This window comes from Leuciscus leuciscus (genome assembly GCF_965113295.1).
Source record: "Leuciscus leuciscus genome assembly, chromosome: 7".
Lineage (NCBI taxonomy): Eukaryota > Metazoa > Chordata > Actinopteri > Cypriniformes > Leuciscidae > Leuciscus > Leuciscus leuciscus.
This window is the reverse complement of record NC_138731.1, coordinates 43,087,606-43,114,535: the sequence shown is the minus strand read 5'-3', so window position 1 is coordinate 43,114,535 and position 26,930 is coordinate 43,087,606. Positions and strand designations below refer to the sequence as shown.

The 26,930-nt window shown below is 37.7% G+C and overlaps 1 protein-coding gene across 1 annotated transcript in view; it reads left to right on the top strand.

Annotated features, from left to right (window-relative positions):
- tanc1b (tetratricopeptide repeat, ankyrin repeat and coiled-coil containing 1b) overlaps positions 1–26,930 on the top strand; it is a 196,495-nt gene that overhangs the window by 91,416 nt on the left and 78,149 nt on the right. The window contains exons 5-7 of the mRNA XM_082174598.1: positions 2,966–3,087; positions 6,999–7,170; positions 12,801–13,061. Of these exons, the coding sequence (XP_082030724.1) occupies positions 2,966–3,087; positions 6,999–7,170; positions 12,801–13,061 (555 nt within the window). The remainder of the gene's footprint in view (positions 1–2,965; positions 3,088–6,998; positions 7,171–12,800; positions 13,062–26,930) is intronic.

Genomic DNA, 26,930 nt, shown 5'->3' with positions numbered 1-26,930 from the left:
AAACTCCCCTTCATCTGTTCATTCTCACGATAACATATTCATACTTGCCCTCTGCTTTCACTCCATACAGTCATTATTTACTCGCCCTCATGTTGTTTCAAACCTTTTTATCTTCATGCAACTCTATTTTAAGTCAAATTATTGAGTCATGTGAGGAACAGACTGAAATTTGACTCATTGCTCATAAACTTTGTTAGTCACATAAACACTAGGTTTGTGTTTGGTTCTTGTGTTTGTTGCAGCTGATTTTTTTTTTTTTCATCGCTTGAGATTGTCACTTCATCTCTTTTCATATTCATACTCCGTTCTTTTCAGCCTTGTTCAGTCTTTTAATGGTTAATTTTCTCTCAAGCTTCTAACACCCGTTTTTTGTTGTGTTTTTCCTTTTGTTTTGTCATTCAGTGTTAAAGATGTGTTCAGTCACACGTACACACAGCTGCTGAATCCTATTGAAGAGTGTGTCTTTAATATCCAGTAGCAATGTGGACTGTATGAATTTTCAGAGTGGTGTTGTTGGTCTCTCGTATAGGATTGTGAATCAAGATTTGAGGCTTCTCATTCCGAACTGGTTCCATATAAAACAAACATAGTTTGGAAATTCGGTGTAAATTCTCAGCATTCTTCTACTGATGTGAGTTGTAACTGTTGAATGAACAGGGTAACTTCATTCATTGTTTCATGCATTTTGAAAAAAGTCTTTGCAAAGCAAATTTTTTTGTGGTGTGTGTGTGTGTGTATACATATATGAATCTTTGAAGATTTATTGATTTAAGAAAGAGACAGACACTTAAAAAAAGCTAATAATTAATAATATTTTTTCCTTTAGAAAAACATGCATAATTTACAATGTCAAGTCACCTTTGTTTTTAAAGCGCTTTATACAATACAGATCGTTTCAAAGCAGCTTCACAGTGAAAATAACACAATCATTGATGCAAACTTCATCAAATGTGAGACAAATTCAAATTCAGCTGTAAAGCAGCCCTAAAAAGACATAATTAAGCTCAATTTAGTTCATTATTGATTCATTTAGTTCAATAAGGGTGTAAAGTTCAATTATGAAACAAGCTTGCTTAACCCTTTAGAACCTGAAGCTAAAATAGGTGTTTTTCACATAATTTGATTTTTTGACTGTAAAATTCTAAAACAATGCGCTATCTTCATGTGCAAGGTGTCATCCTTTTTCAGAAAAAGATAAGCTTTCAACAAATTACAGTTATTGACCATTATTGTGTGTGGTGAGTTTGTAAATAGAATTTAAATAGACACAAATAAAAAAACCGAGAATAAATTTGCTGATTTTTATTTAGAAAAAAAAATCATGAACGAAAGAAACTAACACTTTAAAGTTGAAAAATGAACTATACTACATATATACAAGTCTTTTTTGTGACATTGGGTTGCACAGTTTTCATTTAGGACACTTTTTTTTCATACACGCACACATACAAATGCACGCACTACATGCTTAGATACGTGAAAGAGTAACGGCCATCATCCCAATCCCCTCTTCTGCTGTCTACCACTTCTTTCGCCATGTATTTGTTCGTTTCTTTTATTATTTTATGCAATCCAAAACACTGCCGCGTGTCGTATCTCTCTGTTCAAATCCTTCCATCCCGCGCTGCTGTCATTTGCAGACGGAAAGCATGACATTACCGTAATAGGCCGTATATTGGCGAAAAGCGCATGATGTCTACTTTCAGGAACTATTTGAAATATTTTGATAGTGCAAACGGTTGAAGAGTTACAGTGACATGAATACAGCTTGGTTGGCTGTGTCGTCGACGACACATCCGGTTTTAAAGGGTTAATTAAGCTATAAGCAACTCTACAGAAGTCAACAGTGTCGTTATTCAGCTCAATTTTTCTTCTCATCTGTCAGTGCAGTCAAATTTATAATATTACTGAATATTAAAGAAAATCATGTTTTTAATGTTGTTTAAATATTTATCTGGTGTTTATAATATGCTTGAAGACAAACCATGTGCAAATTCATCAGTCAACACCATTGCGGAGTATTTTCTTCTTAAAACTACGGCACACCAATGACGGGTTTGAAACAAACCCCGTTTCCTACAGTCACAAAAATGTAACCAATCCTGTCAACTTGCAGAGCAGGGCTTTTCATATCTGGTCAAAAGTTTCTGTTTATTACAACGTATTTTTGCAGCGTTGAGCAATGTAGCCAATCACAGACATATCTGTTGATCTCTTGAACGCAGTGGCCAATCAGAGCCAGTGCTGAGTTTTACACGCTCACGAATCCTCTCATTATAGCAAACAAAGTTTAGACACAATGTAAATAAGAGATTCATTGTGCAGTCTAGAGATTCATTGATTTATATATTTTTGATATATGAACTAATGAACTAAGACAAGTGACAACGTTTAAGTGATTATAAGTTGATAAAAGGATTCATTCTCAAAACTGCAATGAATGACAGCGATAACCATTAATACAAGATTGCTACTTGTCATTGGGTAGCGTTTACTACTTCAGTTAACTGAGTGAAAGTGGAGCAGGTTCGAGCTGGTGTGAGTGAGTGGAGGCGGGAACTAATTAGCATATTCATGGTTTCACGCATACTCAATGAGGTAAGGGAATGTAGGGTGTTTTCATGGGTGAAAAATGTTTAAATATGTAATTTTGATTATCAAAGATGAGTTTTAAGGACACAATTAGTGACTGCAGGGGGACTTTAAGGGAAAAATGGAGCAAAATGGGTTGTTTTTCCTTCAGAATAAGATGCATAATTTACAATAACACCATGACCATTAATTAAAAAACATAAATAAGAGTCAGTTTTGGGGTTCACAATGATTTACATGAATCATGACATTCCTTGTCTGTTCCAGCAGTTGGCTGTGAATGACTGCGATGCAGTTGCTGGTGTGTGTCTGCGCAGATCCCGTGAGGTCTGTCTCTCTCGTTCACCCGTCTCTCTCTCTCTCTCTGTTTCAGAGCTGGCCGGTCCAGGCCCCTCCCCCGCCACTCAGGAGCTGATGACACGCCTGGGGTTCTTGCTGGGCGAAGGCATCCCGGGCTCCGCGCGCATACCTATGGACGACAAGAATGAAAAAAAGGTATTTTCCGCAGCTGCTGCCAGAGTGAGAGAGAGAGACAGGGAAAACTGCAAGGATTAAAGCTGCATGTTGCTGTCTGTCAGTGTGAGACAGACACAATGAAGAGCGTTTCAGAGCTGGAGTGTGTCTGTGCACGACCACAGTAAGTCATTCCCGTTTGCTCCGCGCCGCTGCATTGCTGATGAGAAACTTGAGGTCTGGTCCAGAAATAGTTTTGTTCTGTCAGGGTTTCGTTTAGTCTCTGGATGATGAGATGATTAGGCTGAGGCGGTCCGAACGCCCTTCATGTGCGAAAGGCTTTTGTTTAATAAATCATAATCGTTCGTCGCTCTGGGAATCGCATGCAGAAGGAAGCAACAATGTGTGTCTTTGAGAGTTGCTAATGATCTGGCTTGCGTTGTGTGTTCTTGGACGATGTTGTCCAGTGGGATTCGGTGAACGTCTTTAATCTGTTTCATCAGGCTGGCTTTTGGAAGTTTGTTTTAAAATAACTTTTATCTGGTTTTGTGACCTTGACTGACTCACTGTGATGACTCACTGGGGCTGCTGGTGTTTGGTCTGGTTTAGGTTGTTGGTCTGTGAGAGAAGGACTTTATCTGTTTAATTCAGGCTGTTTAACAGTCAATGTGACATTATTTAATTTAATTTTGTGTAGATCTATTATGTTATTCAAAAATGTGTAAAAAAATAAAATAATAATCACTCTTCTACCATGTGTTCGTAGTCTGAAATGATTGTTTATATTTTTGTGGGTCAAAAATTTAATTTATGAGTGACAAATAAAATTAATAAATAAAAATAAATAAATAATAGGGCTGTCAAACGATTACAATTTTAATCTAATTAATTGCATGATGTGGTGATTAATTAATCGCAAATTAATTGCACATCAAATTTGGCTGAGAAATTACCCCCAAAAGATCATTTAAAGTCATTACTGTGTTAAATGAGAAAAGTGTCAAATAGACATTACAAAAAGAAATATTATATCTGCTTCAACATCGAATTTATTACACATACACTTTTAGGCTGCAATGGCCATGAGAGTAAGTAAGTACATGACAGAATTTTCATCTTTGGGTGAACTATACCTTTAAAATTTTTTTATGAATATGGAATATGAAATTATTCTTTTAATGAAATAATACTCTAAATAAGAAGCTAAAACTGCCAGTAGGTGGCGGTAAATGTCTAAATGAGTAAGTCATTCATTCATTCATTCATTCATTCATTCATTCATTCATTCATTCAATTTGTTCAAACTGCTGATTCATTCAGGAGTTGCATTCTATAGTCTTCATCACGCAGTGAGTTGTTGCTCTGCTTCATGTTCGTCACCAATCAACTGTATGAAATGTAAGATGACTTATGTAGGTCTGGGGTGGGGCGGGTGCATTAAATGCATTCATAATTTTAATGCATTATTTAACTCATTGTTTTAACTCATTAAATTAAATCAACAGCCCTAATAAATAAATAAAAGCCGAAAACCTTAAAAAAGTACTTTGGTGATATTAATAGTAATAAGTAGATTTATATTTAAATATTAATATGCCTATTTAGAGAGAATATGCCTATCAGAGAGAACTTAAGAGTTTTCTGTTAAAACGGTGTCGTGTTTAGCGGCCCCTAAGTTAATAACTAATGATCGTTGCGACGGAAGTGAATCAATCAAAACTAATTTTAGATGGACATTGGGTCTCATTCATGAAACATTCGTAAATATACGAGGAAATATGTGAGTGATTTGCGCGTAAAGAGACCTTCCCGAAAACTCTTCTCCTGATTCACAAATACTTTGTAAACGTCAGATGTGATAGTGAAATGTGTGTGTGTGTGTTAATGAATTCCAATCAGTCGTAAATGGGACGCGCGTGCACGCTCATTCTCAATTACCATAAATCCCGCCCATTAAATCTGACTGACATCTATATATGGGCATCATATTATGACACCAAACGAAGGATTTCAACATGTCTTCTCAAAAGCGAATGAAAAAGAGAAATTTCTCAGATGCAGAAATTGAAGTTTTATTATCAGAAGTCCACATTTTATTTTCAAGCGTACATAGTGGCGTATCAGGTCCTAAAAAAAAGGAAGCTTGGCAGCATATATTACAGATGCAGTTAATGGAGATTCATCTGTTAATCGAACAGTCCCAGAAGTGAAAAGAAAATGGTTCGACATGAAGCTTGACTGCAACACTTGTGACTTGCGGACTTGTGTTGCATTTGCAGATGCTATTACTGGCTCTCATAATAAAAGTAAAAAGAAAAAATGTATGTAATTACTATATATAATATTTTTTCAAAATGCTGTGTAAATATGTACCCGATTAAAGGGATAGTTCACTTTGAAAATAATTTTCGGTATGTTTTAGCTTACCTCAAGGGCATCCAAGATGTAGGTGTCTTTTTTTCCGCAGTAGTTTCAGTTTTGATATTTTTAGGTCAAACCGTTCTTGTCTGTCAGTCATATAATGCAGGTCGATGGTCACTGTCTCAAAGAGCATGCACAGAGTCCAAATTAAACAATTCCCCATCGTAAGTACACATTGATGGCCCAAGACACGAAACGAGCGGTTTGTGTGAGAAAACGAACAGTATTTATATCGTTTTTACCTCTTATACACAGCCACGTCCAAGTGATCTGATCTGACGTGTACGCAGACTGGTGCATAGATATATACACACTAGATGTCGCCTTGCAGTTCATTGGAACGAATGTCTTTAAGGCGACATCTAGTGTATATATCTATGCACCAGTCTGCGTACACGTCAGATCAGATCACTTGGACGTGGCTGTGTATAAGAGGTAAAAACGATATAAATACTGTTCGTTTTCTCACACAAACCGCTCGTTTCGTGTCTTAGGCCATCAATGTGTACTTACGATGGGGAATTGTTTAATTTGGACGACGGGGAATTGTTTTAATTTGGACTCTGTGCATGCTCTTTGAGATAATGACCATCGACCTGCATTATATGACTGACAGACAAGAACGGTTTGACCTAAAAATATCAAAATTGAAACTACAGCGGAAAAAAAGACACCTACATCTTGGATGCCCTTGAGGTAAGCTAAAACATACCAAAAATTAATTTCAAAGTGAACTATCCCTTTAAGGTGAATTAAAATGCAGCCTTATTAATGAGCAAAACGTTTGGATGTTAAACGCACTATTTACGCGTGGTTGGGAGCAGGTGTAGATTTCTTTCGTACCAACTAACATTTGGAAAATACGAACATTTTAATGAATCCGAAAATTTATGCCAGAACTATTTTACACACGATTTACACAAAAATTCGTTCTGCTCGTGTTTCATGAATGAGACCCAATAACTTTATTCTAGAGCTGCTATAAAGCCAAAACAATCTCTGTTACTTTAATTTCCTATTATCACTGTAAAGCTGCTTTGGAACAATCTATATTGTTAAAAGCGCTATATAAATGAAGATGACTGGACTGGACTTGACTTGACTATTTAAATATCAGTGTGGTGTAATCAACATGCAGGAGCCATTTTGTTGTCAGCTGACAAGAAACTTTTAAAAAAGGAAATGACATAGAGAACCACTGTAAAGCCTCATGATTGAATGTTATGTCAGTAAGTTGTGTAATTGTTCAGGTGAAGCGGCCTTTGGATGAGGTTCTGGTGGCATGTCAAGGTTTCTGCCTTATTAGCTGTTTATTTCTTCTGGTGGGTTTTATTTGGATGAAGATAAGCATCGGACTCTGGTTTTGATTTAGATGTGTGCTGTTGTACATTAAAATTTACATTCACTGTTGGCATTTTAATCTTATCTCTTCTACTCTTCCATATAACAGAAGATAAAGATAGCAGTGTTTGCATCATTAAACTGCAGAAGCGGCCTGCATTAACATCAGCTTATCTCTGTTCTCTCTGCAGTGTCCAGTAAATCAGGGAATCAGCCCGTGTTCGACTCTAACCAGCAGCACGGCGTCTCCATGTACAGAAAGCCCCTGCTCCACCTTAAACAGTAACAGCAGCCGCCCGTGTGGGACCCTCAGCATCACCAGCCCCAGCTCCACCCTCGAGAGCAAAGACAGCGGCATCATTGGTGAGAGACAAACACACGTCCAAGCTTAAAATCAAGACACCTTTTACCCACAAGTTCTCGTTACCATAATGAAAAAAAAAAGCTAATTTAGTTTTTTTTTTAACTATCTATATCATAGTACACTATATACTAGAGATACTATCTATCTATCTATCTATCTATCTATCTATCTGTCTGTCTGTCTGTCTGTCTGTCTGTCTGTCTGTCTGTCTGTCTGTCTGTCTGTCTGTCTGTCTGTCTGTCTATCTATCTATCTATCTATCTATCTATCTATCTATCTATCTATCTATCTATCTATCTATCTATCTATCTATCTATCTGTCTGTCTGTCTGTCTGTCCATCCGTCTATCATCTATCTATCTATCTATCTATCTATCTATCTGTCTGTCTGTCTGTCCATCCGTCTATCATCTATCTGTCTGTCTGTCTATCTATCTATCTATCTATCTATCTATCTATCTATCTATCTATCTATCTATCTATCTATCTGTCTGTCTGTCTGTCTGTCTGTCCATCCGTCTATCATCTATCTATCTATCTATCTATCTATCTATCTATCTATCTATCTATCTATCTATCTATCTATCTATCTATCTATCTATCTATCTATCTATTATCTGTCTGTCTATTATCTGTCTGTCTGTCTGTCATCTATCTATCTATCTATCTATCTATCTATCTATCTATCTATCTATCTATCTATCTATCTATCTATCTATCTATTTATCTATCTGTCTGTCTGTCTGTCTGTCCATCCGTCTATCTATCTATCTATCTATCTATCTATCTATCTATCTATCTATCTATCTATCTATCTATCTATCTATCTATCTATCTATCTATCTATCTATCTATTATCTGTCCATCTGTCTATCTGTCTGTCTGTCTATCTGTCCATCCGTCTATCTATCTATCTATCTATCTATCTATCTATTTATCTATCTGTCTGTCTGTCTGTCTGTCCATCCGTCTATCTATCTATCTATCTATCTATCTATCTATCTATCTATCTATCTATCTATCTATCTATCACTTTATCTATCTATCTATCTATCTGTCTGTCTATTATCTGTCTGTCTATCATATCTCTCTCTCTCTCTCTCTCTCTCTCTCTCTCTCTCTCTCTCTATCTATCTATCTATCAGAAATAATTAATAACAATGTTGCTTATAACAGTGAAGCATATTTATATTGAGCTATTATTATTTTACCATATCATATATGTTAGTATAACATTTATTATTTAAATTGTGAAATAAAATGAACAAAATGTAATGATTTCAAATCGATTATTTAATTAAATGTTTCACATTAAAAGAATGGAAACGAGATTTTTTCACAGTATGGTACTGGGAAAATGTTGGGAAAATGTGCTTTTCCCCCCCTTTTTTTTTTTTTTACTTTGTGGTAAAACATGACCTTAGAATTTCTGTGTCTCTCATTAACTGAAAATCTGCCACACCATCACCACTTTTGCATCTTCATCACCCCATTAACTCCCCCCCCCATTCCATCATGCTCTGCTTCACAGGCTGTGGCGTCTCTGTGGAGATTCAAGCGAGCTGAAATCACAGCTCATGTTGGCCTGTAGATCTAAACGCGGGTGTTCGCAGGATGAGGTGTTGATGCAGCTTGGCCGCTTCAGAAAGTCGATTTTGAGCTCCGCTCTGCGTTTTTTTAGGTTGCGGATAGAAAGATTAAACATGTCTCTATGAATTATGCAGCATTACAGGCTGGCAGTCCTAGTTTGTGAGAAACTATTGGAGACAATGTGTTAATACCACAAAGTTGTAGTTCGAAATCGGGTCTGACCCTGAATTACAGTCAAGTTTTAATTCGTTTTCAGTGCTTGCAAGATGTTTATTTTGGCTTCTTGACGCAGCTCCACATAAGAAGCATCACACATCTCTGTGTAAATCATTTGTAAGAATCCATTCTTGCATGAATTGGGAAGGATTGTTTTGGGAATGTTTCCAGAAATCTGTTTTGCTGGTGTTTGGTGCATCAGGCCCGTTGTCAGTGTCATCCGCTCTTTACACAGGGTTTCAGGACGAGAGAAGGAGGGCTGGAACATGTTGCCAGCGGGTGCTGTTGGTTTGTTGATGTAGAGGAGTGTGTTTGGCCTGTGTGACCCGCTCAGGATGTGATTAATGCTCTCCTCACTTTGAAGTTTGTGAAGTCTTTTGTCAGATAGAAATAGTTCAGAAACAGTGTAATGATGCTGCGAGCAGCTGTTTGGAGACACATGTGTGCACATATATAGTGAGCGCTACACGTTTGAAATCATTTTGAACATCTGGCTGCTTTTCTTTCATTTAAACCTGGAAATAAACAGCGTCTGAGATTTGTGATGTTGTGCTGACAATGAAAAAGATACATCTAAATGGTTATTATGACTATGAGAACTTTAAAACCTGGAATTAAAAAAATCCATCCATCTATCCATCGTTCTGTCTGCTTTATCTATCTATCTATCTATCTATCTATCTATCTATCTATCTATCTATCTATCTATCTATCTATCTATCTATCTATCTATATATCACTTTATCTATCTATCTATCTATCTATCACTTGTCTATCTATCTATCTATCTATCTATCTATCACTTATCTATCACTTATCTATCTATCTATCTATCTATCTATCTATCTATCTATCTATCACTTGTCTATCTATCTATCTATCTATCTATCTATCACTTATCTATCACTTATCTATCTATCTATATATCACTTTATCTATCTATCTATCTATCTATCTATCTATCTATCTATCTATCTATCTATCTATCTATCTATCTATCTATCTATCTATCTATCTATCTATCACTTGTCTATCTATCTATCTATCTATCACTTATCTATCACTTATCTATCTATCTATATATCACTTTATCTATCTATCTATCTATCTATCTATCTATCTATCGATCGATCTATCACTTTATCTATCCATCTATCTATATATCACTTTATCTATCTATCTATCTATCTATCTATCTATCTATCTATCTATCTATCTATCTATCTATCTATCTATCTATCTATCTATCACTTGTCTATCTATCTATCTATCTATCTATCTATCACTTTATCTATCTATCTATCTATCTATCACTTATCTATCACTTATCTATCTATCTATCACTTTATCTATCTATCTATCTATCTATCTATCTATCTATCTATCTATCTATCTATCTATCTATCACTTGTCTATCTATCACTTGTCTATCTATATATCTCTATCTATCTATCACTTGTCTATCTATATCTCTATCTATCTATCTATCTATCTATCTATCTATCTATCTATCTATCTATCTATCTATCTATCTATCTATCTATCTATCTATCTAAAAGTTTGATAACGAAAACTGTGCTCTGTGGCTAATCAAATGTAAATAAATTAGTGTCATTGTTCATGTCGCTTTGTACAGATGGTCAGATGTTCTTCTTCAGTTGAAGGATGTTCTTTGGATCATATCGAATCATGCTCGAGAACATGATCATCAGGTTCATGTAGTTCCAGTGTCACTTCATTAAAGGAAAAGAGACACACAGCAAAAACGGCATTTTGTATTAAATTAGAAATGAATGCAAAATAGCTAGACTAGCGCATTCAGATGTCTAGACCTCATTGTATAAGTGTGTGTGTGTGTGTGTGTGTGTGTGTGTGTGTGTGTGTGTGTGTGTGTGTGTGCGTGTGTGTGTGTGTCTGTGCACTGACACATGGCACATGCAGCTGTTGTCACGCGTGTTATTTTGTAATAAACTCAGTAGCTGAAATTAAACCCACAGATTCATCCGTCCCGCTCAGATCACTGAACAAACACGTGCATGAATTCAGACACTCTCATTTATCTCGATTGATTCAGTGCTTCAGTTCTGTACATTGTTTTGGTGTGTTTTGTCTATACATTGTTTATTTCTTTATTTTTATTTGAATAAAAAAGAAGAGAGTTATTAGCATGTATATCAGACACTGATCCACACATCCATCCCAATGCTGTGTGTTTGTACTGGTCAGTTTTTAATGAGGTTGTGAGGGATGAAACCTGGCTAATGCTCATTAGCAGCATACTAAATGAGGCGTGAAACGATGCTCAGGTGAATGTGTTGATAAGGTCAGTGATGACTCATCAGTGTTTATCAGCAGTAATATCACGGCACAGAGTTATGATGGTCATCTGAGATTGACTTCCATCGTCTATCTCACATCTTTTTTTTTTTTTATGACCTTTTTCATGACCTTTTTCATTTACATGCTCCTCCTGTTTGCCGCTCTTCAATCTGCCTTTTTTAGGGGAAATGTGAAGATTTGACTTTATATTATTTGTAACTCACCTCACATGCTGCAGATTAGCACTGACCACAATGATAAAAAAGTAATGATTGATTGATTGTAGGGCTGCACAATAAATGGAAATTATCGAAATATCGCAAATGTATATATCGTGATATGCATATTGCAATGGCTTGCAATAACTGGTTTCATGAATAAAAGACAAAGAGAAAATCACTCACTGCTCTTGGCTGAATAACTTTTGTAGCGTTAATAAGAATCAGTATACATATTTAATTCATACAGTGAGTTTTTATTTTATTTTTATTTTTACATTTGATTATTCAGTTTCTGTTGTTTAATAACCCTAATGTAGGATAACATGAAACCCTAAACCCTGTGGTTTACACTGATGTTAAAATAGCTCTTCTTATGATACAGTAAAACACTGATGTTCACTTTCAGAAGCTGTAGGGATGGTTTATTGTCACAAAAAGAATGTGAAACACGTATGTAGGTTATATAATAGATCATTTGTTTATTTTACACATTTTAAGCATTATCATATCGCATATTGAATATCGCATTATTTAGTGAGTTATTGCATATCGCATTTTTCTTCAATATCGTGCAGCCCTAACAGTATGAGCAATATAGTGCCCTAAGATTTCTGCAATGTGGAAAATGTGAAATTCAGTCATAAAAATGGAATTTATAGTATAATATGTTTACTATGACATAGAAAACAGATAGCCTATGATAAAATGTTACTGTATTTTTGACCAAATAAATGCAGAAGAGAATTAAAAATCTAAAAGTGTTGAACAGTGGGCTAGTGTACAATAGTGCATTTACTATAATTAGGGTAGTTTGGTAAAAAGTCACTGACTAATTACAGGCGAGTTGAGAGCACAAATCACAACATATTTTAGTGGTCATGAAAATATATTCAGATTTCAGATACGGATGAAAATTAGCCGTTGGCAAAATCCGGTTCAATGCATGAAATGTGGAAACATTTATGTTAAAAATTGTACATGGTCCCTTTATAAATAAATAAATAATACATAAATAATAATTTAGCATATAAATTATGCATTCACCTTATAAATCATGACACACTGCTCTAGCTCAGGAAAGTACATGTAAGTTCAAGTGCATACTTTTAAAATTAAAAAGTATTTGTATCGGTATTGGTATTGATATCGGCGATACTGGCCCTGTATTTACTTGGTTTCGGATCGATGCCAAATTTTGCAGTATCACCCACCCCTACTCTGTACTATTGATTTGAATTGAATCAGAATGAAATGTGACTCTCGTCTCTGTTTGTCTCGTCCAGCCACCATCACCAGCTCCTCCGAGAATGACGACCGCAGCGGCTCCAGTCTGGAGTGGGGTAAAGAGGGCAGTTTGAGGATCAGCGCTCAGCATGTGCTGGCACAGACGGCCACACGGGCAGACACGTGCTCTCCGGTGGCCGAGGAAGAAGCGTCAACGTCCGGGACAGTCTCCGTGGCTAAGAAGACTTCCGAGGGACCCGTCCACTATCCCACACAAAACTCGTCCAGTCTGATGATGCCTCGGCCCAACTCAGTCGCAGGTAAGACAGATCAAAACAACAGCTGATTGTATTTACCATCAGGGTCGCCCTGTGATTCCCGAGGTGATGACTGACGCATGACTGCTGGAATGAAGGGAAGCAAAGACTCATGGGAAGACATTGCCACCACTTTAGGAGATTGTGAGAGAGCACATTATCAGGACACACATTCTTTCTCCTGTTGCTCCTTGAGGAAGCAGATACGTCGGGCAGCTGTTGCATGTGTGTGTGTGTGTGTGAGTGTTGGCTGGCTTCTGTCTTTAGCATCAGATCCACATTCCTCAGGCTGGTCCGACTGATCATGTGATCTTTCCCACTTCTCTGTCAGTTGGGTGAATCTCGCGAAAACATGTTGCATTTCACACCGAAATCAAGAGAAAGAAATAAGACATTTTTGAACATTAAATATTGCATTGGGACATTATTTTCATGACATTAAAGCACGTTTCTCACAAAAAAATACTGTAATGCAAGCAAAGCATTTTCATTGGTGCAATTTGATAAAAAATATATTGTTTAAGTCTTTATACATCATATTTGTTGTACTGCATTTAAAGTCAACATGACACACCATTCACAACCATTTTTAATAGGAGAATTAATAATTACATTTTAATAAAATATTCTGAATAATTTTCATTTTCTTTGGAATAACGTGCACTAATGAATCATACACAATAAAACCAGGAACATTTATCGAAGTGAAAAGGATCGTTAGATGCATCAGCACTGTAATACATACAAATACTACATATTTTTTTAAAGCTTGTTTATTATAGGAAGTGTATGTACTTTGCACTACTATACTATTTTTGTTATTAGTGAAAAAATCTTTCTTATGTGGCCTGGACATGTTTCATGATTATGATTTTAGAGATTTGTCTTGGTTTTATGTGTTTGGATGATCATGAGGCTTGTAGTTCTCTCAGAACCCAATGCTGGCGACGAACGCTGATGTTTTGATGTCTGCAGAAGCAGGTGTTGGTGAGAGAGATGAATGTGTGTGTTTGGTTTTGGTATATTTTGATGTGTGTGTATGTTGTGCGAGATAAGGTGCAGAAACACTTCTCATAAAAAGCCACCAGTCATTAAAATTAAAGAGTCGACGTGAAACAATAAAAAAACGGTTGGCATCATAAAGCATGTGCAGTTGTCAAGGTTAGAGTATGTTTTCTTTAGGCAGTTGAGTGTGTGTGTGTGTGTGTGTGTGTGTGTGTGTGTGTGTGTGTGTGTGTGTGTGTGTGTGTGTGTGTGTGTGTGTGTGTGATCTGTCCCTTTAAGTGTTCTGGAGTAAATGGTGCTGTCAGTGGAGATGCTGCTTTAGTCATGTCTGTCTGGGATTCCCATCCTCACTGAATAATCATTCCGTTTAATTTCTGAGACCGAACTTCATTTGTGTCCAGGCAACCGATCCATTTACTGGACAGCTCATTAAGACCACACTGAACACACACACACACACACTCTCTCTCTCTCTCTCTCTCTCTCTCTCAGAAAACAAAGACCCCATTTTAACCGCTCGCATATTAGAATGAGTCACAAATCTCGCTCATGTCAATCCACGACGGCTCTGCTGCTTCTGCTGATTTTTTTTTTTCTTTCCACATATGAATTTTCATCTTACAGGCGAGAGAACGTAAGAGCCACACAACAAAGAACTTGATTTTTGAGTGTGTGCAAAACTCTCTGTAATGTAGAGCTAGGCGATATATTGATATTCCCAATAGAAGAAGAATAGAAGAAGAAGATATCCCCAATATATTTGTAATGTGGTATAAAAATGTAGCCTGGATGCCAGCCCACAACATTTTTAGGTCGGGAAGTTCGGTCTGGACTTGATCCGTTGAGGGGCCATTATGCCCGAACAAAAACTGTTCGGACCAATCAGATTGTCAGGGCGGGCTTTATACGATGATGGACAGATGATCAACAGTAACGTAATCATCCACGTCACCAACGAGCGCTTGGGTTGAGTTCGTTTACAACAAATATGGCTGCCACTGGAGAACTGAGATTTCACACTTACAAATAAGTCAGATAGAATAAATGCATATTTGGCGTGCTGTCCGAGGAGAGGCTCCGGGCTCGGTATTCGGCCCGAACCCAATTACCCCCCCCCCGTATTCCTGGCTGTGGAAGAACAAGCCAAGAGTGAGTGGAGGGATGCTGGAAACTGTCAAGGAATGTTAGGTGAGTTGACAGAGTGAATAAATATATGCTTCCTCTCATGCTGATAGGGTAGACCTGGTAATTGTTTGATGATAAGTTGATTGGATTGATTATTTGAACGTGCTCCTCCTGAACTTTGTTTATGAAACATTATGTGTAGATTCCGCCATCGCGTCTGTTATAGAAGATATCGACAGCGCATTCATTTTAAAAGAGGAACAGAGAACCGCGATCAAAGCATTTGTCGATCGAAAAGATGAATGAAGAACATACGTCACTCACTCCGTTGCTCTGATTGGTTATATGTCTATCCAATTGAGTGCAGAGGCATTTTCCTTCCTGGTTCGGTTGAAACACGCCCTATAATCACAGCCCAATGGAGCAGTTTCAGACTCACATTCTGACTAGAATCTGAGTATGACGACGTCTGGCCAATAAAAATGAGCAACTTTGTGAATATGATTTAAATGTGATGTTTTATTTGGCCATTACCTTCGTAAAGTCAGTGTAATTAGATCAGTCTCATGATTTATTCCTTGTCACATGACTCTCAAGTGTGACAGCGCATGCGTAACGCAACACTTGATTTCTTGCGTTGATGCATTCGTAAATATTTCAGAATGCAAAACGATAATGCATCAAGTAATATAAGAGTTGTATTCTCAGCATTGCCACAAGGGGAAGTGTAGTGGACACTAGCGTTAATTCTGCTTCTGCTGTCATTTCTGCAAACATTTGAAGAGTATCTAGCAAGTTAATTAAGCTGTCAACATTTATTACCTGTCAACACTAACAGTTTATAGCTAGTTGCCTTAATAATAGCACATCTGGTTTGCATCTCCCCCTTGAGTACCGTTACAGTAATGCAATAATGCATGTTAAATATGTTCAGCAGGTTTGTGCACTTGCAGTGTATTGACTAAACATTTCCATCTGCCTTTTGTGTGCGTGTGTGGAGTTTGTTTATGGCTTAAGAATGAGTTTTAGTGTCTGTAATTTAAACTTCAATAGAAGAAACAATATTAGAGTTGGATTCAATTCTGAGATTCTTTCCAAAACTGTCCATTGGAATGAATTAATGTTTAATTGAAGATCTGTTGTTTGTTTGTTATGGTGATGTCCCTGAGCATATATATCAATATTCGGGTCAAAAGTTGTCATAAAGCTGAAAAATGTCAGGATATTCAGATTTTAATTTTAAAGTTTGTGAAAGAAGTCTTTTTTGTTCACCAAGCCTGCATTTATATGCTCAAAAATACAATCAAAACAGTAATATTGTGAAATATTATTATAATCTAAAGTACCTGTTTTCTTTGTGAATATATAGTAAAATGTAATTTATTCCTGTGATTCAAAGCTGAATTTTCAGCATCATTACTCCAGTCTTCAGTGTCACATGATCCTTCAGAAATCATTCTAAAATGCCGATTTGCGATATATTTTTTCAGGATTCTTTGATCAATAGAAGGTGCAAAAGAACAGCATTCCCCAAACTTTTGCATGGTAGTGTATGCTATGGTTGTGTGTGGGACACGTCCACGTTTAATATCCAACATCAGGTGTTTAAAAAAAAAAGTAATATTGATTATGATTCTTGTCTTTGTAAACAGCACTAACAAGCTTAAACAGTGAATACACACACCAACTGTCGGCACTACATGAGTTTAATTAGAATTAAAAAAGCAAAGAGCTCAAGCTAATTAAGCTGATTTGCTATTTAAAATGTGGAAAATGAAAAACAAAGTGTCGTTTACGGCATGAGCACACGGCAGCTGGACATGTTGCCATACCCATCCCCTCAAACAAACATGCACACATGCAGTCAGACCAAAGCCAGGTCTGTGTTGTTCTTGCTGGTAGGTCTGTTCGATCGCCCTCTTAATGACCGTGAGCCTCCAAAAATAACGGACATAAATCTATAATTGTATTATCGCACAGCAGGACACGTCTGCAGAACATCTCTCCTCACCTTCTGCACGCCAAGTGTGCTCACCGTCTGAAATACAGCCGAGAAGCGACAGACGGGATAGCATGCATGTTCTTAAATTAAAAAAATCTTCACGCTGATCACGCATGACAGATGATGGTCAAGTCAAGTCACATTTATTTCTACTGCGCTTTATCCACATTATTCCTACGCCTCATGACACTTTGCGTGAATTATGGGTGTAACTTCCGTTAAGCTGTAAACAATCAGTGAAAGACTAGCTGTATGGACGTAATAATATATATTTTTAAACTGTGTTCAATGACATTACATTATTCTACTCATGCTTCAACCATTGAACATTAAAAGGACATTTAAAAGTGTAAAAGCATCAACAAGGTACTTTCAACAGACCATGAATAACCCCAAAAGCATGAATCTTTCCGAAGCAAAATCGGATGGTTAAAGATCACTGTGGTAATCTGTGTTATGTAACTTCAGATATAAAATATAAAAAATATTTACTTCAGCATTGCGTGATACTATTTCAAAGTGATTTCTGTCATTTTGACAGATAATAAATTGTATTTACCTGTGAAAACAAACCTGGAAACAGACGTGAGGATTTGGGGAGAATAACGAGAGATTCTTCGTGCGTTCCAGTGAATTATTAATGGCATATATCATAAATTAAATGGGAGAACAGACCACAAATGTGCAGGATATGTTGTCCTTATTACAGGGGAATGCAAAAGGAAAAAGAAAATAATCATGAGGAAAAGAAAGCAGCGACTGAAAAGAGCTCTTGCCATAGATATTCCTGTTATAACATGTCATGTTAAAATACCAAGTGTTACGTTATTCTCATGTTATTCTTAAATAAATCATGAAGGGAAACTGACAGCTCATCCAGTCAGACTGACGGATCAGCTTTATTTGTAGGGCAATCTTATGATTTGAAATGATTCGTTTCAGTCTTTTTGAATGGAAGTTCCCCAAACCGGAAGTGCCTCCCATAATTCAAAACACAGTAAGATCGTCAGGAATAAAATGGATACAACACAGATTGTTTCAAAGCAACTTCACAGTAGCAAATAAAGAAGACAGTGTCATCATTCAGTGTCCACAATTCAGTTTGAGTTCTGTTCTCATCTGATAGTGTCAGTGCAGCCAAACTGAATATTAAAAGTGGTTTAAAAATGATTTAAGATGATAGTAAATATGTCTGTCAAGCTCCAGAAAGCATCTAAAATGTCTCCTTTTGTGCTTTGGTGATGTACTTCTCGAAGGCCGAACTTTGAGTGGTGAAAAGTAAGTGCTGTGTAATAATATATCAGGGTTGTTTGGTTGAATCAGTGCAGAAGTGGAGGGTTTGCAAGTGTTTTTACATATCAAAACCTCTGTCTCTCCTCACAGGACTTGTACTGATATGAGGCAGCAGTTAGGAAGCATCCATGCCTTCTCTTTCGCTTTTACACTCTCTCTTTCTCAGAAGATGAAGAGACCGAGGCAGATGGTGTTTCGGCGAGAGATGAAATTCTGCCGTTCTTCTTATTTGCTCTGTGGTCTTCGGAGACTCGGCAGAAGCGCATGCTTAAGATTTCATCTGGTGTGCAGAGGCATCAGTCCAGAAACTTTAGAGCATCTTTAATCCATCCGTCCAGATGGTTCTGCACACATGGGGCCGGCCACTATTCACTAAACACTATTGAATTGGTCACGTCGCACAGGATGTTGAATAGGAGTTATAATTGAAAGGACAGGAAGGAGAAATTTACTGAATCACAATTAAAAGAAGTTCAACACAGTCGCAGCAGAGGAGTTCATTAATCCAACATAATTGACAATCAAATCTACTGATTAGACTTATTTTTTTCAGCACTCTCAAAACAAATTGCCATACAACCTCACAACATAACTTTTTATTTTTGTATATATTTATAATAATATAAAATGACAATGATTCATTATAATATGTATAATATGTACACACACACACACACACATACATACATACATACACATATACACACACACACACACACACACACACACACACACACACACACACACACACACACACACACACACACACACACACACACACACACACACACACACACACACACACACACACACACACACACACACACACACACACACACATACATGCAGGGGATGGACAATAAAACTGAAACACCTGGTTTTAGAGCTCAATAATTTATTAGTATGATGTAGGGCCTCCTTTTGCGGCCAATACAGCATCAATTCATCTCGGGAATGACAGATACTAGTCCTTCACGGTGGCTAGAGGGATTTTAAGCCATTCCTCTTCCAGAACAGTGTCCGGGTCACTATGTGATGCTGGTGGAGGAACCGTTTTCTGACTTTCTCCTCAAAACTGGCTCAAAAATATTTTAGATCTGGTAGCTGTGCAGTCCATGGGAGATGTTCAACTTCACTTTCATAATAATACTAATAATACATTTAAAGGCGCCTTTCTCTGCACTCAAGGACACCGTACAGGGATACATGAGACATTTAAAAGCAGCAAAAAATAAAGAATAGAACAACATTAAATACAACAGAAAGAGGCAGAGCAATTGACATCAAGTGAGATGTGCAGTTTTAAACAGATGTGTTTTGAGTTGCAATTTGAAATGGGAGAATGAATCGATGTTTCTGAGTTGGGCTGGTAATGGTTTCATGTTCATCAAACCATTCTGTCACAAGTCTTGCTGTGTGTATTGGTGCATTATCAAGCTAAAACAAGGCACCTCCTTCAGGGTATAATGTGTAAGCCGTTCGGTGCACTTGGCCCTCCAGAACTGTTCGGTAGTCCTTGGCAGTGCCACAGTATCAATGCCATGATATTCCAGCCCAAACCATCACTGATCCACCGTCGTGCTTCACTCTGGGCAATATCAGTCCGTGTGTTACGCCTCTTTGTGCTTCTCCACACCGTAACTCACAAAGATGTAGGAGAAAGACTCATCCGAGACAATACATGTTTCACATTGTCCACAGCCCAAGATTGACCAAGAGTTTGGCTATAGCAATGAATAGTGACTCTGTGGAGCTCCGGACAAACACTTTTGGTGGAAACAGGAGAGTCAAGATGCACATTTAATTCTGCTGTGAGTTGGGCAGCTGTGTTTTTTTTTGTTTGTTTTTTGTTGTTGTGGATACAATTGACCCTTCGCAGGGAGTTTGATTGACAGGCGATCTGACCAATCATAATCCGCCGAATCCGCCATTTTTGTCCAACAAAGCAGTCAGGAGAGTTAGAAGATTAACGTTGGAGTGTACTGAGGTCTTTCCGCGGTTAAAACAACATTCCTTCTGATGTTCTTTCATGTTTATTTGATGCTATAATGAACTAGAAGGAAGAGATGATCGGTTCACGAGCAGCTTTAACTGAGCGATCTGTCACGGCACATTAAAGAGCCACAAAACGATATTTATTGTTTAAATTTCTTTCAAAATTGACCAAATTTGAAAGTTGAGACTTTGTTTTATATCAAAAGTAACCTGGTCTGTCCTGTGTGTCAGTGTGTTGTCAGTGTCCTCTCTCCTCCGCGATGTGTGTTTCACTGTGTGAGAACATGGTGTGTGACGTGAGAGAGGCGTGGCTTGTCGGACATAGCAACGGTAACTAAAGGGGGCGGGTCTTTGCGAACGGTCAATTCGGGTCGGTACCTGGACATCCCTTTCAGACAGCTTCCTCTTGCATCAACACTTACTCTTGTTAGTGGTGGTGTGTCAACATTTACACTGGATACCAAAGCTTTTGATACACCACAAAGACTGGTCACAGGTGAGCCAGTGAGATGCGCACCAACAATTTGTCCTCTTCTGAACTCTGATATGTCTCCCATTATGTTGTGTTGATTGCAATATGTCATGCACAGCTGTGTTCTTGCTCTGCTGATTCAACCTTCACACTCTTCTCTTACTGATGGAATGTAAAATCAGTGAATATTGGTTAGTCAGCGCATATATAACACTTTATCGGCCAGTGTTTCAGTTTCATTGTCCGACCCCTGTACATGATATTCAAGTCAGGTGATTAAGCTAATCAGGGAGGAAGATTAAGTTCATCTTGGTGCTTCAACTGTGCAGGTTTTATGATCATAACACCATCTTTTTCACATTTTAGTAGCGTCTGAGATTACATTTTTAGCCATTGAAGCTCTTTTAATTGATGTTAGCTCTGTGAAGTTTTCTGTAGTCAGTTTTTGTGGAAACATGGTCTTCAGTGTGAATATTGAGGTTTGCTGACACTTCTCTGCAGTTCTGTGTTGTTTGGTCTCTATCCTTCTAAGTGTTCAACATTCCCTATCATACACGTATATATATACAGCTCAATACAGCTCAGCTCAAATTGAATTCAAATTAAGAAACTTTTTTTAAACCCTGTTGTCTATCCAGGCCAGAACGCTGCTCAAGCCTCAGAGTGAGCTCTCAGTACGTCACATGTACAGGTGGCCGGTCTTCTGCACGGATCACTTGTGTGCTGTTTTGTGGACTCAGAGGTTGGGTTGGGTTTGTGGGTAAATGTCTCACTCTGTGGCTGTGGCTGCTGTCCCAGGAAATGACACGTGCCGTGCACATTTACATTGTTTGTGGCTTGTCTTTTTCCTGACAGCTGGTGGATCCAGAACAGAGCGCTCACTCTGGTGACAGTGCATCTGGAATCACTGGTGTCTTCAGCTGTGGCCGCTTCTGTTCAGCTCGACTGAACTGCTGCTTTTTCAGTTTTAGATTCACCAGAAAACATAAATTATTTATCTCTTATTTATTCAGCCTTTTTTCAACACATCTATCTATCTATCTATCTATCTATCTATCTATCTATCTATCTATCTATCTATCTATCTATCTATCTATCTATCTATCTATCTATCTATCTATCTATCTATCTATCTATCTATCTATCTATCTAATCATCTGTCTGTCTGTCTGTCTGTCTGTCTGTCTGTCTATGTCTGTCTGTCTGTCTGTCTGTCTATGTCTGTCTGTCTGTCTGTCTATCTCTGTCTGTATGTCTGTCCATCTATCCGAGAAACATTATTTCAATCAAACAATAATTTTGGTGTTTATGGCAAAAATAAAAAGCCTAATGGTTCTAAAATAGACTCTTTTTTTACACAAAAAAATATGTTTTTTCTTTTGAATTCTGTCCCTGACGTGTTTTAAAGAGATTCAACCGTATTTATATTTTTGTTGGCAGCATGAATGTGGCACTTATTATTTATACATTACTATTTGTTGCCTCCCCATCTCCTCTGAAAAACATACTTCATAACCTGTCATGGTGGTTTTTATGAAGTACTCCATGTATATCATTTCACGGTTTGTTTTAAGCGAAACTTGCATTTCACCTTCATCTTGTCATATTTAGTGTCACCACATGCTTTCCCATCTCTCTCTGTTTTTGTGCTCTTAAAGATGTTTAGTTGCATGACCGTCACCATCTTCACTGTTTAAAGATCACATTTGGCTATAATTTGTAGAAGATTTATGAATTTTTGTGTTGCAGAACTAGGCATGCATCAGAACTAGATTGCTCCTATTATAATCATAAGCGTGTATTGCGACTTGTTGCACACTGACGGTTTCTATTTCTGATGCGGTACAGGTCTACTCTGGTTATTTTATCCACACACACACACACATATATATATATATATATAGATACACCGGGCTGGACCCACTTTTGCCTTCAGAACTGCATTAATTCTTTGGCATAGATTAGGGCTGGGCGATAAAACGATAAGGATAATTATCGCGATATAATTTTTCTCGATAAAACGATATCAAGAGTTCGATAATGTTTATGCGCCAAAAGCGGAACTAAACTCATTTGAACCGCGCGCCACACGGACCATTTATCCGCTCAGCTCAAAGTCCAAACGGCAGCGCGGGCGCGAGCTCACTAGAGCAGAGGCGTTTACTCTGATCAGTCTCGGTCACGAAATCCAGTGAGAAGCGCTTGAATTCAGCGAAGAACACAATGTCTCAGTGATTTAAACCAGTTTAAAGGCAGATGAAACAGTGCTGACAAACAGGAGAAACACTGTGCGCTGAAGGCTTTCCCGTCTACAAGTTCCCATCATTTACCATGGATTTACTGTAACGTTAGCTTAGTAATATTAACTGCACCATGAAATGTGGGATATACATATTGAATTGTATTATATTATTAATGTAGACAATGTATTAAAGGACTAATGGAATATAATTACAGTATTTAATAATGTATTTAGGCTACTGTTTTTCATACAAATACCATAGAAACCATAAAGTTACATTTTGCCATGATAGTGAGGTGCTACAGGGTATGCCTGGTTTCATCTGTGGTTGTCATGATCTAAATGCATGTTACTGGATGACCAATGGTTAAGTTTAATAAAACTCAAACAGTCAGAAAAAGAGCACATGCAAAAACTAAGAAATTGCCAATAAATATATTTATTTTGTTAAGGAAAAATGACAAATGTTTGAATGTTCTACCACAGATTTGTGAAATGTTCACCAGTTTGGCAAGTGTTTGTCATGATATGTTCTGACAATAAAGAGTAGTTTAAAACCACAGTTAACGCTCTGGTTTCTACAACTTTCACTTAGGAGCATAAATCTGCCTTTAAACTTGAAAGAAATAAAGATTTGACTTTTATCGTGATAATTATCGATAGACTGATCGTGATTTTTTTTTTTGGCCATATCGCCCAGCCCTAGCATAGATTCAACAAGGCACTGGAAACATTCCTCAGAGATTTTGGTCCATATGGACATGATCGCATCAGACAGTTGCTGCAGATTTGTCAGCTGAACATCCATGATGTGAATCTCCTGTTCCTCCACATCCCAAAAGCTGCTCTACTGGATTGAGATCTGGTGACTGTGGAGGCCGTTTGAGTTTAGTGAACTCACTAAATGTTCAAGAAACCAGTTTGAGATGATTCGAGCTTTATGACATGGCGTGTTATCCTACTGGAAGTAGCCATCAGAAGATGAGCCCACTGTGGTCATAAAGAGATGGACATGATCAGCAACAATACTCAAAGTGTGCCAAGAAAATATATTCCACACCCCTACACCAGCTGCAGCCTGAACCGCTGATACAAGGCAGGATGGATCCATGCTTTCATGTTGTTTACGCCAAATTCTGACCCGACCATCTGAATGTCGCAGCAGAAATCGACACTCATCAGACCAGGCAACGTTTTTCCAATCGAGCCTGTGTGAATTGAAGCCTCAGTTTCCAGTTCTTCTGCTGCTTTAGTCACTCTGCTTCAAGGTTTGACGTGTTGTTCGTTCAGAGATGCTCTTTTCTTGTTCTAACGAGTGCTTATTTGAGTGTTAGCTTTAACCAGTCTGGTCATTCTCCTCTGACCTCCGGCATCAACAAGGCATTTTCTCCCACAGAACTGCCGCTCAATGGATATTTTCTCTTTTTCAGATCATTCTCTGTAAACCCTAAAGATGGTTATGAGTAAAAATCCCAGAAGATTCTCCAATGATAGTAGATACCATGATACGTTCAAAGTCACTTAAATCACACTTCTTCCCCATTCTGATGCTCAGTTTGAACTTTAGCAGATCGTCTTGATCATGTCTACACGCCTAAATGCATTGAGTTGATGCCATGTGATTGGCTGATTAGATATACATAAGTATACCTAATAATGAAAGTATACCTAATACACCTAATGCATAATGTAAATTAATTTGTGATTTATATATTGCTTGCAAATAGTCAGAATACACAGTAAATATTGGTGTAGTTACTGAGCTAAAGCCAATACTAACCAGCCGAACCTTTACCCCGTGTGTTGTTTGTTTGTTAACATCACTCATTAATCCTGTAACAACACCGAGTCCTGAGGGTCTGACTTAGTGTTGTTGTTTCTTCAAGATCGATTAGCTTCATCCCCGATGGTGCGGTCTGACCCTGTGTCTCAACAGACTCGACTTATGAACATGAATCAAGCGTGTTAATCAACATCACTCCGAGATGCATGAACAGCACCCGGCTCAAAGGGCCCACTTGTTTGACCTGATGATTATTCAAGTGATGACATCATCTGGGATATGCATATTCATCAATGGGCTCCTTTCAGTAAACAAGGGTACAGCAGATTACTGGACTGTCTGCAGGGGAATCGGGTGTAATCTGTGGAGCTGGTCACGGGCCAGTCTTCTACTAAAGCTGGTCTGATTAGATTTCTCTCTCAGCGAGGTTTAGCTCTGCCACTGTGGAATGATTCACTGTTTATCAGCCATTTTTATTGGAGCCCAAGTACACACACACAGACACACACACACGCAGATGCAGATGCAAAAACGTTCAGGTTTTAAAACACAGATGGGTTATCCATACGCATTCTCCTGCTGTGCATCAGATATGCGGAGGTGCCTTGACCAGTGCAGTCACAGTGTAAACTAGATTTACTTTTCTAAAGGCAACAGCAGGGCTTGTGCGGGAGTGAAGAAGTTTTAAGTAAGTTTAAGAATCAGTCTTTGGTTTTGTGTAAATGAAATGCCGTAGCAGAGGGACTTTTTTTCGCCCACGTCCCTGTCAGCAGATATTAACATATGTAGAGTACTAGTCTCCTGTAACTCTCTTGGCTCATGGTAAAAGCACAGTTCTGCTATACTTTGCAATAGTTTTAGCACCTGATATTGTTTCAAACAGGTAAAGTTGCTTTTTCCATAAGGGTTGTGCTCACCTTGAATTTAAGGTTCTAAACTTTGAATTTGAATGTAAGGAAGTACATTAACATTGAATTGAAAGTCAAAGAAATTCATGTAACTCTGATTTTCATAAACTAAATAAAAGTAAAGTTTTTACCTACTAAAGGTTAATGTTTCCTTGACAAAACTTGCTTCAAGATTTAAAAATCCATCCATCGATAGGTTGTCCTTTCATCCACCCATCCATATATCTTGATGAAATGTATAACCTGAATACACATTTCTTTTATCAAATAATCTAGATAGATAGATTTAATGTATTTTTATACATATTAATATTAATGTTAATGGGAGAATATGCTCAGATGTAGGCCTTAAAGGAGTAGTTCACTTTCAAATAAAAATGTCCTGATAATTTACTCACCCCCATGTCATCCAAGATGTCCATGTCTTTCTTTCTTCAGTCGAAAAGTAATTAAGGTTTTTGAGGAAAACATTCCAAGATTTTTCTCCAAATGGACTTCAATGGCAACCAACGGTTTGAAGGTCCAGATGTCAGTCTCAATGCAGCTTCAAAGTCTCGACACGATCCCAGCCGAGAAATAAGGGTCTTATCGAAATGATTGGTCATTTTCAATATTAAAAAAAACATTATATACTTTTTAACCACAAATGCCCGTCTTGTACCGTCTCTGAGATGCGGCATCGTTAAACATCCAGGATATGCGCACGCAAGGACCATTTTAAACAATAAACTGACACAAATACATATAAATATGTGTCATTCAACATACAATAATTTTGAACGGTCCTCCTACTCCAAACTTGTAAACACTGGGTCGGTACTTCCGACTACGTAACGCGTGACCTTTCCAACATGATGATGTAATGCGTGGCGCATCTCAGAGATGGTACAAGACGGGCATTTGTGGTTAAAAAGTATATAATTTGTATTTATTTTTAGAAAATGACAGATCGTTTCACTAGATAAGACTCTTTATTTCTCGGCTGGGATCGTGTCGAGCCTTTGAAGCTGCATTGAGACTGACATTTGGACCTTCAAACCGTTGGTT